We start from the raw sequence: 17,555 nt of genomic DNA, 5'->3' as shown, positions 1-17,555 counted from the left end.
TGCATCGGCAGGCGGACTCTCAACCACTGTGCCACCAGGGAAGTCCCCTCCTTTGTAACTCTTGATAACTTCCACTCAACCTGTAGGACAGCCCAGGTGCTACTTCCAGGGGGCCTTCCTTAACTTCCTGAGTTTCATTCATTTCTAACCTATGACCGTCGCTTGGGACAAAAACACTCAAGAGCTCTCAGAGAAATGAATGAATATTAACAGCCTGAGCAGTTAGTTCCCACCCCCTCCAACACAGGCACACCATTCTCAGGATCACCCCTTCTCAGACCTTTCTTTCTCCAGACCTACCTCAAAGGTACACATTCAAAACATTTACTGTTCTCAAAGATGTGTGCTCACAACAGCTCTATTCATAACTCCTCGCCCAGTCCCACTCTCCCAGACTCCTCCCCAAGAGAGCCTTGGGATATATGAGAAATGGGTCTGGCTGGAGAACAGCGAGCTCACAAAGACCAAACCCCTGAATGCTCCCTGACTCAATTCACATGTGCACGTGTGAAAATCAGGGCGAACTCCTCCAAGCCCAGCTGTGTACCCTAAGTGATGCCAGAGAGCGGGCGCAGAGCCACCTGCGCGGTGGGGCTGGTGAGTTAGCCCAGGTAACTCGGTTCTCTCCTCTTAGACCACCCGCCTACTGGGGTCCCAGCCGTCGGCACGAAAGCGTCAGGCAGGATGGTGCCCAGAAGGGCTGGGAGCGCCCGAAATCCGCAGGCGCCCAGTTGAGCACCGCGGCGCGGTCTGATTACGTCATTCCTCCGCCCCCACCGACTGGCAGGTGATTGGCCTGTTGGCTCGGGGGCGTGGCCCCAGCGGCTGAGGCGAGCGGCGGCGCGCTAGCGGTTGGTCCAGCCCTCCGGCCTCGAGGTTACAGGCCACACTCGGTGCCTTCGGATACCGGCTGGCGGCAGGCATGGCTGGAATCCCCGCGCCAGGCAGCAGGAGGCGGAGCGGGCCCCCGGCACCCAGTCCTGGCCCGCCGCCCAGCACCCAGCACCCTCCGAGCAAGCGGGCCCGGGGCTTCCTCGCGGCCGCCCCCCCAGACCCAGAAGACCCATTCGGCGCGCACGGGGATTTCACCGCCGACGACCTGGAGGAGCTCGACACCCTCGCGTCACAGGCCCTGAGCCAGTGCCCGAACGCGGCTCCGGACGTGTCCAGTGAGTGCGCCTTTTCCCCGAGGGTGGTGCAGACCTCGCTAGACCCACTAGGTGGCTGTGGCTTAAGAACCCCACGACCGCTGTTCCGGTGTCTTGCACTCACACTGCCACTTCACCTTTTAAAAATATAGGAACAGTTTGATTTAAGCACCGGCGTGTCCCAAAAGGTCCTTTGATTTGGGGGAGAAATGTATCAGGAGTGTCAAACAGCCGATTTGGAATACCGAAAGCTAGGTTAACATTTTACTTTAGTTTCTATACTTTGGACCACTAAGATTCTTAGTTCTTAACAGAGATCCTTGCAACACGACTACCACCACCATCAGAATCATCACTACCTACACATGGGGACCCATCCTTATGACAGGTTTGGGAGGCTTTAGATCTAAGGAAGACCACCTCTTCCCTTGGGCCACGTGAGCATAAGAGGGGCCTGGCAGAGGCAAGAGATAAAAGAGACTCATTCTTTTATACAACCAATAAATCGTACTTAGGTGCCCAAACTTTAGGAGCTGCAGACACTTAGCAATAAACAAAAGACAAAAAGCCCCCTCCTTCATGGAGCTTACCCTCATTCTAGTGAAGTCTTGTGGGGCTCCCAGGAAGAGAAATCTCTACTTGCATGTCTTACATGAATCTTATATTCCACACAATCATTTCCTGGAAACCCAGTCATCCACCAGCACCTCCAGCATGGTGCCTGGCAAAGCATTCAAAACACACTCAGAACATTTGATGACCAAATGTTCTGCATGGCAATGACTAGCACCACTCTCCATCATGTAGCACAAGGCACGCAACAGCTCCCTTTCCTTGACCATGGATCTGATCCCTTTCCAAATCCTGTAACTTTACCTTCTTCATCCATCTCTGGAATCCATCCTCTCTGCATCATCTCTGCCATCTCCCTGATCTGTGTTACCATCACCCCTTCCTGGACAATAGTCTACTAAATTGTTCCCACATTTCTAGTTATGACTCAAGTCAGACTTTATACGACAGCCAGAGTGATCTTTTCAAAACTAGAATCTCTGTGTCACACACAGATACACGTGAACATCCCTACTGAAAGCCTTTAATGACTTCACACTACTTCTAGTATAAAGATCAAAATCCTTAACATGGCCAACATGGCCAGCAAGGCCCAGCATGGCCTGTCCCTTTCCCTCTCCTTCTGTGGGTTCTAGCCACACTAACCTTCCTTCATTCCTTGAATTCTCCCTGCTTCCTTACAATACAGAAACTGCACATTGCTGTTTCTTACACACTGAGCGTTCTTTCCATCTATTCTCCATCGCCACTCATCTGGTTAGTTCCTGCTTGTTCTTCAGCTCTCCATTCAGTCATCACTTACCTGGGGAAGCCTTCTATTCATCCCGTTGGATCAAAGCCCCTATTATAGGCTTTTCTATATTTGCTCTTCTCTGCAGCTCTTATAACAGTTGAAATTTTACATTTATTCTTGTGTTTTTGAGTGCCATGTAAGCTCCATGAGTGTAAGGACTGTATCCATTTTGCTCACCATTGTACCTTTCTTTAGAGGCTAAAGCCTGGCATATTTTAGGTGCTCAGTAAATATCGTTGAATAATAGATCACTGAGTTCTGACCAGTGAGATTCCCACAGCACCTTTCAGCCTTTAGATGAGACTCTTAAAACTGGGTGAAGAATGGGGAGAGGGTGGCAGGTTCTGTTATTTCCTGAGGATTGATTCATGGTCTTATATTGGAAAATACCTATAGTGCTTACTAGATCTTTCTCTAATTTGCTTTCAAAAGTGATTGTTTTCAGCATTGTCTGGCTAAAGTGGGAAAATGTTGGGTCCTAAAAAGTATACGGGAACTGTTTTTTTACAGATGTTCATAAGGTCCCCAGATTAGATGGGATGTCAAAAAATCCTGCAAGGAAAAACAGAGAAAGTGTTCCAGTTAAAGATAATTTTGAATTAGAGTTACTTCAGGCACAGTACAAAGAGCTTAAAGAAAAGGTAAGTGATTTAACTTGTGGCTTTTGTAGTTAATTCATTCACCTGTGCATGTGTTATAAAGCATTATACAAAAAAGTATATAAAAGTTTTAAAACAAGAGTCCAGATTCATCCCCATGAATTGGGGGAAAGAAAGCCAGAAAATTTTGGTTGAAACTAAATCCTGAGATTCCTAACAACCAGGGCAAGAAAGGAAACACTGTAAACCATATACAAAAAGAGATACAAACTTTCTGTTATAGCACTGAGATAAATTTACAGCCTGAAAAAAAAAAAAAAAAAAAAAAATTTACAGCCTGTGTCTTATATAAGAAACAACATCATAATGGTTGCTATTTTCATTAGCAGTTTTGCAAAAAAGCAAACATTCTTCATGTGACTATCTATAGGTCCCTAGAAAAACCAAGAACATAATGTAGAATTTTAGTTCTGTGAAGTGTGTGACCCAAATTGTTTAATACCTCTTAGAGCCTATAGAATCTGCATGCAGAAGTGACAAGTGTGTCCTTAAGCTATCTTGCTGAATATCCACTGTCCCAGGAATGGGCCTAGCAGATCATGGTGATGTCTGATTGGTACAGATATATTTTGAGCACTAATTGGTCTGTTGGACATGTTTCAAATGTGTTTCTTCATCTCCCCAGCTACATGTTGATACATGTACATATATAATTTTCCCTTACAAACTTTTCACAACATCAATTTGGGATTTACAGATGAAGGCAATGGAAGAAGAAGTGCTCATTAAAAGTGGAGAAATTAAAATTTTACGGGACTCACTGCATCAGACAGAATCCATTCTAGAGGAACAGAGAAGATCACATTTCCTTCTTGAGCAAGAGAAAACTCAAGCACTCAGTGACAAAGAAAAAGAATTCTCCAAAAAGGTGACCCAGAGCATTTGTTTTGCTTGTATGGACATCAGCTTTGCCTGCTCAATGAGTTCCTTTAGAAGCAATGACTAAAGTTGCTTATAGATCTTCCAGGAAGATTTCAACAGTTGTTTGTCTTAAGTACTTTTGCTACCAACTAATTGCATGTACTTTTCTCCAGGCTCTGAGGTTTGGAAAAGGACTTAGATGAAACTCTGCTTTGCTGTGGTAGTCTAAGTTACTAGCTCGCACTTTGCAGAAACAGCTAAAATTAGTGGGTTTTTTGTTGTGTTTTTTGTTTTGTTTTGTTTTTTTGGCAGATCAGAAACTCAGTTGGCCTAGCTTAGGCCAAAAGAAAATGTATTGGCTTCCATAACTAGGTCTGGGAAAACAGGTGTGCTGGGGCCTCAAAAGACTCAAGATTTGCCACGACTCATCTTTATTCTCTGTACTATTGATAGGCTCCATCCTTATGGTAGAGGATGTGTTCTCCAGGGGCTCCTGGGCTCATATTTCATAGCTCCAGAGCAGACCTGAGACTTAGGGTTGCTTATCTCCAAGTTTTAAAACTCTGGAGAAGGCTCTAATTGGTCTAACCTGAGTCAGGTGCCTGCCTCTGAACTAGTCACTGTAACCAAAGAGATAATAGCTCTCATTCAAATCACATATTCAAAGGTAGGAAAATGATGTTTCTTAAGGGAGGGAGATACTGTTCTGGGGAGAAAAACAGTGGGTGTCCAGTATATACCACTTTCCTTCACTTCCCAAGGCTTCAAACTCAAGGACATGGGCCTTATTCTGCCATTACTTCATTCAGCAAACTTGGCAGTCTTTAAAGAAGCACTGACCTGTGCCCAAGACTAACAGCAGTAGTTGCCTTTCCATATACATGATGAAGAGCAAAGGGTTTGCAATCAGACAAACCAGAGTTTGAATCTAGGCTTTATCACAATCAAGCAGTGACCTCAGGGTGATGACTTATGCTCTATGACTCATTTCCCTTATCTGTTCCAGAAAATAACCAGAAGGGCTGTCGTGAGACTTAAATGGTCCTGCCCTTGTGTCTGGTGCTGTGCCTGGGGAATGGCAGCAGTTACCATTGGCCAGAACAGCAGGTCTCCCCACACTGTACAAGGTTTTGGTAAAACTCTTCTAATTACTCAGCCCAGACCTCAGGAAGACTTGGATTGTGCACCACTATATTCACTAAAAGGTCTACGTGTTACCGTGAGATATGGTACCTTGTCAAGCTCTGTGCTGGGCATTTTACATTCACCATTCTTACTTAATCCCCCCAACCAGGAAGACAGGTATTTATGTTACAGATAAGCTGGAGTTCAGAGAGGCTGAGTAAATGGTATTTGAACCCTCACAAACTACCCAGCTATAGTTCAGCTCAAAATATCTTTCTAGAATACCATGTCATCTTTCAGGAAGAAGGTTAAAGCTTGATATTTTAGTTCATTTATGCCACAGCAGACTTTTATACTATCTCTCATTGCTTGTTTTTCCTTTACTATCTTGAGATTTTGAAGCCCAGAGCTGTTTCTGTATATGTGATGAGGCCTCTGTAAGTATGCTTCTTTTGTCTTCCAGCTCCAGTCATTGCAGTCTGAACTCCAGTTTAAAGATGCAGAGATGAATGAATTAAGGACAAAGCTTCAAAGCAGTGAACGAGCTAATAAACTAGCTGCTCCCTCCATTTCCCATGTCAGGTAATGATGGTGCTAGAGGGAGAATACAGTTTTGTATCGTTTAGTAAAAAGTCTGAATAACAATGTCAGGCTAGTCCTGAACAAAGGTCGTTTAGACTCTGCCACTGGGGCATAGATGCTCTTTCCTGAAGGCCTCAAAGATAGTTTGGATGAGACTAGAATGGTTTGGGGCATCATAGCATAAAGGCCCCGCACTCTAGAAGTGCTTCGTCCCTGTAGACTTTATAAACACAACACAACTCCTCGGGATGAAAAGAGGCTGGAAAGATGCTCTCCAAACTTTTGGAGTGGACCAGTCTTCATTTTTATGTAATTTGTTTCAAATAAATGATTTTGCCCCAACTGTATTTCAGTCCCAGCTGCTTGGAATATTTTTTCTCATTTGCTGTCCAGCAGTCCCCACCTTTGCTGCAGATGTGATCAGCTTGTTAATGGTCCGTCCTGTCCCCTGCCTGCCAAAGAAGTCTGGCACACTGTCAGGATCAGCCTTGAAATTTGAACAGTGTGGGTCAGGTTGTCTTTTTCTGGTATTCAACATTCTGCTGCCTTTGCTTATAATGGGCAGGGTGTGAAATTAAACTTTTCTTGCCTTGCGTAGCCCAGGTAAGACAGGAGAGCAGAGGGAGTCCATCCTCACCTCTTCACACTAACAGGAGGGCCTCAGCATTGTCTGATCCAATCAGAGGGTTAAGACTGCTTCTCTAACATAAAGACCCTGGCAACAAGGCACTGGCTCAGTTTCCAAGTTGCAAGACACAATACACCTTTTTCTAGACCCTCTTTCTCCTGAAAATCTTTTCATTCAGTCCCTGACTATTATAAAAGAGGTTGTTCCAAACTAGTGGTTACCAGGGGAGGGAGATGAAATGGGAAAGAGGCAATATAGAGGGATAGGGGAGTAAGAGCTATAAACTATTAAGTATAAAATAAACTACAAGGATATATTGTACAACAAAGGGAATATAGCCAATATTTTATAATAACTATAAATGGAGTATAACCTTTAAAAATTATGAATCACTATAGCATTTGCTTATAACTTATATAACATTGTATAGCAACTATATTTCAATTTAAAAAAAAGAGGTTGCAAACTGAAAAGATGTTTTGGTGGAATTAGAAATAGTAATGGAGTTATGGCCAATACTTTTGGGTGATTGGAAGAAGGTGGAAGCAAATGAAAGATTTTTTTTTTCAACAATTGGAATCAAAATGCCTTGAATTTTGCATTGCTGTCCTGACAAAGAATAACAAACGTGTAATAGATAAAACTTTTGGTCAAATCACCTAGACAGGAAAAGTTTAAAGTTTGTTAGAAGTTTTATAACCAGGTATTTTACATGGTGTTAGCAGAATCATTACTTTGCTTTCATAGTTAACTTTTTCCAGTCCTAGGAAAAGCCCTTCTGTGGTTATAAAGCCAGAAGCATGTTCTCCACAACTTGGAAAACAATCTTTCCCTACAAAGGAGTCTTTTAGTGCTAACATGTCCCTTCCCCACCCCTGCCAGACCGATCCAGGATATAAGTCCCTGATGGGCAAAGACGGTAAGTCAGTCTATCCATCATCTATTGTTCTATATCAGACTACTCACAGACTTGAGTCTTGAAACATTTGAGTATTTATTTTCTCGTTTCTGTGGGTCAGCAGTTCTGACAGCACAGTGGGGATGGTTTGTCTCTGTGGGCACTGAAGGCTTGTAGGGGGCTGGAGGATCTATTTCAGGGTGGCTCACTCACATGCCTGGCAGTGGAATTCCTTTCCACATGTGGGCCTTTCCTCAGGGCTACTTGGCTGATCTCATAACCTGGTAGATGGCTTCCTCTAGAGTTAGCAAACCCAGAGAGATAGGTGGAGGCTATCCTTTTTATGGCCTAGCCTCAAAAGTCACATAGCATCACTTCTGCCACATTCTGTTTGTTAGAAGTGAGTCATTGAGTCTGGGCCATGTTCAAGGGGAAGAAAACTAGGCTGCACCCTTTGAGGAGAAGTGTGTCAAAGAATTTGCAGGCATATTTTAAAACCTCCAGTCAGCATCCATTGCCATGCCAGAAACACAGCTAGTATGCAGGAACATGTGCTCCTTTCATCGCCCAGCTGAGTCCAGACTGAGGGAATGCTACTGCTTTCTAGAGAGACAATCTAGCATTAGTAGGTTTTCACTCTGAGACTGTGCTATGCCAGTTTATCTTACAATTCAGATACATTGCCTTTCTCCTACCATCAACGCTTTCAAGTCATTAGCATCACGCCACCCCTGAGAACTACAGCTACTCACATTTTTGACATTTAGCAACTTCAGGAGCGGTTATCAGGTAGCGTTATGAGCAGGCAGTGGAGCCCACCAGCCTGGCCGAGAGTCCCAGTCACATTGCTTACTGGCTTGTATGATTTGAGCAAGTCCCTTAACCTCTGTGCCTCAGTTTTCCCATATGTAAAACAGAGCCAATGATAACACCTCCTGGTTGGGTTGCTGTGAGGAACGAGAGCTAGCATGTATAAAACTCTTAGAACAGTGTCTGGCACATAATAAGAATCATATAAAATGCTTTTATGTTATTGCCTGATTTTGAAGTGGGGCAAACAATTTAATTTTCTTTTCCTTTCCTTTCCTTATGCAAGTTCCTGTTTTATATGAGGAAGGCAAAGATGTGAATGTTCTTGAGTTGCTTTGGCTCTTGTTTTGATCCAAAGTTGGAGAAGTAGAACAATGTATGTTTTAAACTCATTACATTTAAGAGTTTCTGATACACTTGTGCTTTTGTGTTCCAGTTTTGATTAACATATTATCTGTTATTCAGAGAATAAGACCCACAGTCTGGGAGATGACCCGATAAAGCAAGAACAGTCCCAGAAAAGTCTTATTGACAGCTGGATGCAGAGATCAAACACTCAAGGTACCAGAATACCTGCTCCTTCCGCAGGAGGCCTTCCTGGGTCCGATCATCCTCTGTGATGCTGCAGTGGAATTGCCTAGGGAACTGTCCTGGGCTCAGTCAGCACCCCAGGCAGTGCTTTAGAGGGTCCAAGGGAGTAGTAGTCTGTGGCTTAAGCAGAAGACTATAAAATGGAAGGGGCCAAGAGCAAGTATGCCTCCGAGCCTTCAGTACCCACAGGCATCTCAAGGGAACTTAGTGGCAGTTTAGAGGATAGTTGGCATCATAGAAAAGCACTCTCATGTCAGAACCTTCTACAGTCACCTTGTCTTCTGCAGGCTCCATTTTGATAAACCTTCTCCTGAAGCAGCCTTTGATCCCAGGGTCATCCCTAGGTCTGTGCCACCTCCTGAGCAGTTGTTCTGAGGCTCCTACCGGCACCCTGTTCCAGCTACCCGGACTTGGCAGGTAAGCATAAGACTCCTAAAAAGCTTGTTTGGAAGAAGTTTACAGGAAGCAAGTCCCTATCTGGTCCTGACCGGCCTAGGAGGTCTGCTCTGGGCAGGAAAACTAGAGAATTTAGCAGGCAGGTTGTTTGGGTCCCTTGACCTTATCTCCCTCTCACACTTGTGTGTTTTCTTTTGTGTCTGTTGTTAGTACCTTGACTGGGATTTCAAGCCTGAGGACCACAGATTCTTGTGATGGGTCATTTCCCCTCTTGGCCCTGAGAGAAGCACAGAACCTGGCACTTACTGGACTGAATCTGGTGGCCAGGAATGAAGGCTCCTGTGACAGAGACCCAGCAGAGGGAGGCAGAAGGGCCTTCCCACTCTGCCAGCTTCCTGGAGCTGTGCACCTCCTCCCCCTGGTACAGTTCTTTATCGGCTTACACTGCCAGGCTCTGCAGGATTTGGCAGCAGCCAAGAGAAGCGGAGCGCCTGCGGACTCACCGACACATCCCTCCTGTGTGAGCTCTGGGGTAGAGGCCAGCCCCGAGGACTCACTTTGCAACCTGGAAGGCTTCTCTGTGGCTTCACTAAGCGTTCTTCAGCACCTGGTGTGCCACAGCGGAGCAGTCATTTGTCTGTTACTATCAGGAGCAGGCGCCGATTCTGCTGCTAGGGAAGGAGACCAGAGCCTGGTTGACGGACATGGTCGTGGGGATGTGACCTCAGCCCCAGGGGGGCTTGCCGGTGACCAAGGCCAGCATCCACTATTGAAGATGCTTCTTCAACTTTTGGCTTTCTCTTCTGCAGCAACAGGTCACCTTAAAGCCAGTGTCCTCAGCCAGTGCCTTAAGGTTTTGGTGAAATTAGCTGAAAATGCTTCCTTTGATTTCCTGCCCAGGTATAACGCAGCATGGGAGTCATGATTCCTTGTGGGTCTTACCCGGCCTCTTGAGGTCTGTCCTGTGGCCCCTGTACTTGTTCCCATCTTGAATCGTCCATACTGCTCAGCTCTAAGCCTTGGTTTAGGTTCTTAGCTAGAGTTCTCAAGTGATGGGAAGTAGGGCCGGGAGTTAGAAGAACCAAGGAAGTGGTTTATTTGGCTTAGTTCTGCCTCTGGATAGTAGGTAAGCGAAAGACACATGTGATAAAAGAAGGCTGCTAGTCACTATGGAAGAGTGTCCTGCCCCCGAAACAGACAAAGGCTGAACCAAGAGGCCTTTGAACCTGGGACATGGATCAGGTGAAGACCAGATTTCACAGCCACATTGAAGTTCAGTTTGGTGGGGTTCCCTGAAGAAGCAGAGGGTGTGCGGAGGGTCTGCAGCTACAGGCTGACCTTGCTGGGTATCTGCCCATCATCATGGTGTCCACCACTGGCATGAGCCACAGGTTACTTGCTCTTAAGGTTTGTTGCGGAACACTGTTGTCATAAATTCCTAGCTTGGGATTCCAGACCCTCAACACTGGGAAGGTAAACACCACCCAGCCAATCCCCTCATCCTGTAATCCCATCTCCCCCTCAGCATTCCACCAAGAGGCCAGTTCCTCTGTTGGTTGTATCTTAAGCCTTTTTGTCTCTGAACTCAGAATACCTGTTTGCTAAAAACACTCCTGGATCCTGGTTTCCGTATGAATATATTCTGGCTTGTCTGGTGCATCCTAAAGGTGGTGCTCAGAGCTAGACACAGTGTACTACAGAGTAATGTGAGCAGCAAGGTAGGCACGTTACCATCACCCAGGTGCCTGGCAGGGGGCCCAGCTCATGGTGGCTGATTGCTTCTTTTTTTTAATTATTATTTTTGAGTCTTCTCTTTCCTTTTATTTTTTTTAATTCCATAGTGCTTTACAGTTTTCAAAAATTTCACACACGATTTCGTATAATCCCATAACAATGCTTTTTTTTAAATCCCCTACGCCTATATTGCCCTTCCTTCCCTCTCCCCACTGGTAACCACTAGTTTGTTTTCTGTGTCTGTGAGCCTGTTTCTTTTTTGTTTTATTCACTAGTTTGCTGTATTTTTTAGATTCCACATACGATATCATACAGTATTTGCCTTTCTGACTTATTTCACTTAGTATAATGCCCTCCAAGGCCATCCATGTTGCTGCAAATGGCAAAATTTTGTTCTTTTTTATGGCTGAGTAGTATTCCATTGTGTGTGTGTGTGTGTGTGTGTGTACGTGTACATGTACCACATCTTCTTTATCCATTCATCTGTTGATGGACACTTAGGTTGCTTCCATACCTTGGCAATTGTAGATGACGCTGCTATGAACATTGGGGTGCATGTTTCTTTTCAAAGTAGTGTTTTCGTTTTTTTTCAGATATATACCCAGGAGTGAAATTGCTGGGTCACATGGTACTTCTCATTTTTTGAGAAACCCCTATACTGTTTTCCACAGTGGCTGCACCAATTTACATTTCGCCAACATTGTAGGATGGTTCCCTTTTCTTCACATTTGTAGTGTTCTTTTTGATGATAGCCATTCTGACTGGTGTGAGGTGATATCTCATTGTGGTTTTGATTTGCACTTCCCTGATGATGAGTGATATTGAGTATCTTTTCATGTGCCTATTGGCCATCTGGATGTCCTCTTTGGAAAAATGTCTTTTCAGTTCTGCCCATTTTTTGATTGGGTTGTTTGTTTGATGTTGAGTTGTATGAGCTGTTTGTGTATGTTGGATATTAACCCCTTATCCGTCATATCATTTGCAGTTATCTTCTCCCATTCAACAGGTTGTGTTTTCATTTTGTCAGTGGTTTCCTTTGTTGTGCAAAAGGTTTTAAATTTAATTAGGTCCCATTTGTTTATTTTTGCTTTTGTTTCCTTTGCTTTAGGAGATGGATCCAAAAAAAAATTGCTGCTATTTATGTCAAAGAGTGTTCTGCCTATGTTTTCCTCTAGGAGTTTGATAGTAGCTGGTCTTCCCTTTAGGTCTTTAACCCATTTTGAGTTTATTTCTGTATATGGTGTTAGAGAATGTTCTAATTTCATTGTCTTACAAGTAGCTGTCCAATTTTCCCAGCACCACTTATTGAAGAGACTGTCTTTTCTCCACTGTATAGTCTTGCCTCCTTTGTTACAGATTAAATGACCTTAGGTATGTAGGTTTATTTCTGGGCTCTCTATTCAGTTCCATTGATCTATGTGTCTGTCTTTGCACCAGTACCGTACTGTTTTGACTACTGTAGCTTTGTAGTATAGTCTGAAGTCAGGGAGTATGATTCCTCCAGCTCTGTTCTTTTTCAAGATTATTTTGACTGTTTCAGGGTCTTTCACGTTTCCGTATAAATTTAAAATTTTATTCTAGGTTCTGTGGAAAATGCCATTGGTAACTTGATAACAATTGCACTGAATCTATAGATTGTCTTGGGTAGTATAGCCATTTTGACAGTATTGATTCTTCCAATCCAAGAACAGGGTATATCTTTCCGTTTATGTTGTCTTCAATTTCTTTCATCAGTGTCTAATAGTTTTTGAAGTACAGGCCTTTTGCCTCCTTAGGTAGGTTTATTCTTAGGTGTTTTATTCTTTTTGATGCAATGGTAAATGGGATTGTTTCCTTAATTTCTCTTTCTGATAGCTCATTGCTAGTGTATAGAAATGCAACAGATTACCATATATTAATTTTGTATCCTCCAACTTTACCGAATTCATTGATGAGCTCTAGTAGTTTTCTGGTGGCATCTGTAGGATTTATGTATAGTATAATGTCATCTGCAGACAGTGACATTTTTATTTCTTCCTTGCCAATTTGGATTCCTTTTCATTTCTTTTTCTTCTGATCGCTGTGGTTAGGACTTCCAAAACTATGTTGAATAAAAGTGGTGAGAGTGATCATCCTTGTCTTCTTCCTGATCTTAGAGGAAATGCTTTCAGCTTTTCACCAATAAGTATGATTTTTTAAAATTTTATTTATTTGGGCCGCATTGGGTCTTATTTGTGCTGTGTGAGATCTTCGTTGAGGCATGCGAGATCTTTAGTTGCGACGCATGGTCTCTTCATTGTGGCAGGCGGGCTTCTCTCTAGTTGTGGCATGTGGGTTTTCTCTTCTCTAGTTGTGCGTGCAGGGTCCAGAGCGTGTGGACTCTGTAGTTATGGCGCGCAGGCTCCAGAGTGTGTGGGCTCTGTAGTTTGCAGCATGTGGGCTCTCTGAGGCGCACGAGCTTAGTTGCCCCGAGGCACGTGGGATCTTAGTTCCCCGACCAGGGATCAAACCTGCATCCCCTGCTTTGGAAGGTGGATTCTTTACCACTGGACCACCAGGAAAGTCCCTACCAATGAGTATGATGTTAGCTGTGGGTTTTTCATATATGGCCTTCATTATGTTGAGGTATGTTCCCTCTATGCCTACTTTCTGGAGTTTTTCTCTTAAATGGATGTTGAACTTTGTCAAAAGCTTTTTCTGCATCTATTGAGATGATCACATGGTTTTTATTCTTCAGTTTGTTAATGTGGTGTATCACATTGATTGATATGTGGATATTGAAAAATCTTTGCATCCCTATTTCTTATTTTTTAAATGAATGAATTCCAGGAACCACATTTTTAGCAGTTCTCTTGGTAGATATATCATCATTCTATTCCTGTTGAGCTTGTCCACAATAACATCAAAAAACAGCCATTTAATGGGTGCTTACTGCAGGCCAGACACAGATGCCTTCTGTTCACTAGCTTGGGTGGCACCCTCAGAGCCCTGTGTCTTCACGCCCAGCACAGAGCCTGGCTCACTGTGAGCACTCAGTGTTTGTTGAATGAATAAACCCCATGTTGAGGTAGGGAAACTTGTCTGAAACCCCAGAGGGAGTATGCTAGATCAGCCAGTTAGACTCCTGAATCATTGTTCTTGATCACTGTCTGATGCCACCTCCCACGCAGTGCTTCTCTGAATTCCTTAATGCTTGCAGGCTGAACCCCATTACCACACAGCTTCTTGTTCACCTTGAAGTAAAAGCCAGGGACAGGTGGTACCAAGGCTCCATAGCAGTATGCGATACAACACGAGCAGCCAGGCAGGCTGTGATCTCCTATGAAAGGCACCACTGCCCGCCCAGGCTGGAGGGCACCTCATCCCCTCAGACTCTTGTCTTCCCACTGCATCTGTTTTACGGGTAGATCCAGCGTAGCTCCCCAGGTACTGGCATGGCAGGCGCTTTTGAACAAAAAGTTGTCATCCCCAGCTCAGCCAGGGCAGCATGACTTATTTATTGTGCGTTTAGGGGCTGTGCCAAAAAAAAATTTTTTTTCATTTAAAAAGGCGGCTCCAATGCTGTCAAAAATAATTTGAAAACTACTGTGTTGTGTATAAAGATGGATTTTTTTAGTTTCAGGGGCCACTTCTGGCCTAATAATGAAATTAGGTAGTAACCGGTTAAATTCCAGTTTCCCACAAAGTTCCACATTCCCTGGTGACTAGAAACATTCAGCTTGTCTCTCATACAGGATTTGCTCTAAAATGAGTTCGCCCCAAATAGACCTTGCTTCCTAATGGTGTACAAGGAATATTCTTAACCCTTGGTGCCGTGTGCATGAAAAGGGACATACCCGCAGAACTGCCCCTCCCCCCACCCACAGGGCTGTGTGGGTTGAGCAAAAAGCAGTGTTTGTCTTTGGACTTGGTTCCTTGGTAATGAATGTGCCATCCCTTTTCCCCCAAGACCAGGGGGAGAGTGCCCAAGCCCCTCACCATGCACACCCTGAGTGCGTACCTTCTCATACGTGGCAGCAGAGGAGCTGGTATTTCCCGACACGTGGGGAAAATGAAGTCTTCCTTGCCCAGCGAGTGGTCTCATAAGATCCAACCATAGCCAAGTCCACATTGTCACTGCTGACGCCTGGCCAGTCCTCTGGTGGTGGGCACAGGACATTTCTCTCACACTCAAGTTGAACCTGCCTCCCTGTTTGGGAGCAGAGGCAGGAAGGAGCCCAAGAGTAGTGTGGAGGCCGGCACCCGAGGTCCAGGGGGGCACCTCGTATTTGCTGGGTGGCACTGTGCCAGGTAAGGGCCTGTCATCTCTAAGCCACAGCAGTCCCACAGTGAAGGGTAGTACCCACTCGTTCACCTGAAACACGTATCAGCAAGTAGGGTGGCATTTGAACCCAGGTCTGTCTGAATCAAGTCTCCTTTTTACTGGCCTCTTCAACTTCCTGTTGCCTACCGTGAAAAGGTGGGGGTGAGTTATGGGATTGGGTTGGAGGTGTCACGTCTCTCTGGGGCCCTGTGTTTCAGGTTCCAGTGCGTGTTCCGGGTGCTGCCACAGTGCCTGCGCCCAGAGACACCCCTGCCTAGTGTGCTGCTGACTATTGAGCTCCTGTCCCTCCTGGTGGACCATGAGAAGCTTGCACCTCAGCTCTGCTCCCACCCGGGTAAAGCAGGCCGGGGGCGCGCGTCCGGACTCCTGCAGCTTGGAGGGAAGGGTGGTGGTAGGGGCAGGTCCGGGGCCTCCTGAGGGCTTCTGCAGCTTGTACCTCAGGCACTGGGTGAGAAGGCGGATCCTGAGTGAGAGGTGGGGTGTCCTTTCCAGAAGGCTGCCTCCTGCTGCTGCTGTACATGTACATCACATCGAGGCCTGACAAAGCCGCCTCAGAGACACAGTGGCTTCAGCTGGAACAAGAGGTAAAGACACCAGAGCCCCTTTTGTGCTGCTCACCGCCCCACCCCACTCCATCCCACATAAGAGCCACTCGTCTCCTTCCTCTGGGAATTAAAGGAAGCTTTAATTCATTTTGGTAACGCGTTGAGCCACTAGCAAGGTAAACTCATTTGGGGGACTCCATACTACACAGATACAGTACAGTCGGAGCCCAGGGTATCCTGGGACTTGGCAAGGTTGCCTGGTGGCTGGAGGTGGGCACAGAGGCAGGTGGGTCAGTGGTGAGACACAGGTGTTGGTCCTGAGTGTCTCCTGGGAAGCTCCCAAAACACTACCACCTCTTGGATCCCATTAGTGCAGACAAGCAGTTGCTGAGGCAACTGGAGCTCTTGTAGAAGCCTGAGAAAGCCCTCACTGTGACCAGGGCCTCACTGCCATGGATGGGACAGTCTGTTCTTGTTCTAGGCTGTGTGGCTCCTGGCTAAGCTTGCTGTGCAGAGCCCCTCCTCCCCAGTCACTGGTTCCAGCTGCCAGTGCAACGTGGAGGTGAGTGCCAGGGGCAGGCAGGGGCCGACAGTGGGCAGCTCTGCTGGTGGATGACAGGGCCCTGTGAAAGCATCCCATGCTCCTTCACCAGGACTAGACCCTGGTGCCACTGCTCAGAACCTTCCTCACCCGGGTGGCTAGGAAAGATGCTGCCCAGCTAAGCAGGTTGTCAGGGTGCAGGGACCACCTGACCTGACCTCAGCCTGTGCCCTCCCCCAGGTGGTCAGAGCACTCACGGTGATGCTGCACAGACAATGGCTGACAGTGCGGAGGGCAGGGGGGCCCCCGAGGACTGACCAGCAGAAGCGGACGGTGCGGTGTCTGCGAGATACAGTGCTGCTGCTGCACAGTCTATCCCAAAAGGACAAGCTTTTCACTGTGCACTGCGTGGAGGTCCTGCATCAGTACGACCAGGTGATGCCAGGGGTCAGCATGCTGATTCGAGGGCTTCCTGACGTGACAGGCTGTGAAGGTGAGCCTGTAGGAGGGCCCCTCCCTGCCCCAGCCCACATGTGGAGTTTGCCCTGAAGTTCGTGGACAAATCAGACTACCTGGCCTTAGGTCAGCAGCGCTCCATCCACACAGCCTTTGCCGGCACTGGGGCCATTCTTTTTTCTTCCCTGTCCAGTTCTTCTCTCAGCATATCAGCCTGCCTTTTGCTCATATCTACTGAGTCGGCCTGGCAGAGCCACGGTTTTTCCAGAAACATCCCTGTCTGAATTGCCTTTGTATTATTTTGCTTGCAGTAGCTGAGGGAGCAAGGCCTGGGCATGGAAGGGACTGCTTAGTTCCTGTGGGCCTGGTGGGGAGGAGAGGTGGGACCTCCCCCAGTCCCAGCACCTTCAGGCAGGACTTCACCACAGAACCCACTTGTTTTTGGCTCAGAGGCAGCCCTGGATGATCTCTGTGCCACGGAGGCTGATGTGGACGACCCCGAGATGGACTGTGGCTGAGGCCTGTGAGCATCGAGCCACATGGTGGCACCAGCACCACTACTTTCCTTACCTCATCCCCTGATTAAAAGCAGTGACTGGCTGTTAGAGAAAAGGCCAGCCTTCTGTTTCCTGAGTCTGATCTGTGTCGGCTAAGTGGGAGGGACAGAGCAGGAGGGGGACCCAGGGACGGCTGAGATCCTTCTTCCTGTTCCTGGCCGGCAGCCCTATGGTAATGAATCTGCTTTGAGGAAGGAGCCCTGCCTTGCCCTGCCCTGCCTGTGGAGTTGTCCTGAGTCATCACGCCTGAGGCCATGGGAAGAAACCATTGTGTGGCAGGGAAGAAGGTGGCCCTCAGCCCAGGCCTAAACCAGGGAGGCCTGGGAAAATGGGGCCAAGGGGTGGGTGCAAAATG

The 17,555-nt window shown here is 46.4% G+C and overlaps 1 protein-coding gene across 3 annotated transcripts; it reads left to right on the top strand.

The window, feature by feature from the left end:
- The first annotated feature begins 859 nt into the window (after positions 1 to 859).
- ATRIP (ATR interacting protein) lies at positions 860 to 17,252 on the top strand. 3 transcript variants are annotated; one of them, XM_079712278.1, is made up of 13 exons: positions 860 to 1,169; positions 3,025 to 3,155; positions 3,871 to 4,041; positions 5,623 to 5,741; positions 7,131 to 7,288; positions 8,543 to 8,638; positions 8,956 to 9,085; positions 9,275 to 9,964; positions 15,299 to 15,435; positions 15,594 to 15,685; positions 16,128 to 16,208; positions 16,428 to 16,680; positions 17,094 to 17,252. In XM_079712278.1, the coding sequence occupies exons 1-13, from the start codon at positions 923 to 925 to the stop codon at positions 17,159 to 17,161; spliced, it is 2,373 nt and encodes a 790-aa protein (XP_079568404.1). In that variant the 5' UTR covers positions 860 to 922; the 3' UTR covers positions 17,162 to 17,252. The 3 variants fall into 3 exon arrangements, with proteins under 3 accessions (XP_079568404.1, XP_079568403.1, XP_079568405.1); XM_079712277.1 differs by having other exon boundaries at positions 3,799 to 4,041; XM_079712279.1 differs by lacking the exon at positions 16,128 to 16,208.
- The last annotated feature ends 303 nt before the right edge of the window (positions 17,253 to 17,555 follow it).

Source organism: Hyperoodon ampullatus, assembly GCF_949752795.1.
Source record: "Hyperoodon ampullatus genome assembly, chromosome: 10".
In the NCBI taxonomy this organism is placed as follows: domain Eukaryota; kingdom Metazoa; phylum Chordata; class Mammalia; order Artiodactyla; family Ziphiidae; genus Hyperoodon; species Hyperoodon ampullatus.
The sequence above is the reverse complement of the archived record's forward strand: the minus strand, read 5'-3'. Positions and strand labels throughout refer to the sequence as shown.

Coding starts and splice junctions, on each gene's coding strand:
- ATRIP (XM_079712277.1), top strand. CDS start 923: ATGGCTGGAATCCCCGCGCCAGGCAGCAGGAGGCGGAGCGGGCCCCCG. Junction 5,742..7,130: donor CCCTCCATTTCCCATGTCAG/GTAATGATGGTG, acceptor AACTTTTTCCAG/TCCTAGGAAAAGCCCTTCTG. Junction 15,436..15,593: donor TCAGCTCTGCTCCCACCCGG/GTAAAGCAGGCC, acceptor TGTCCTTTCCAG/AAGGCTGCCTCCTGCTGCTG.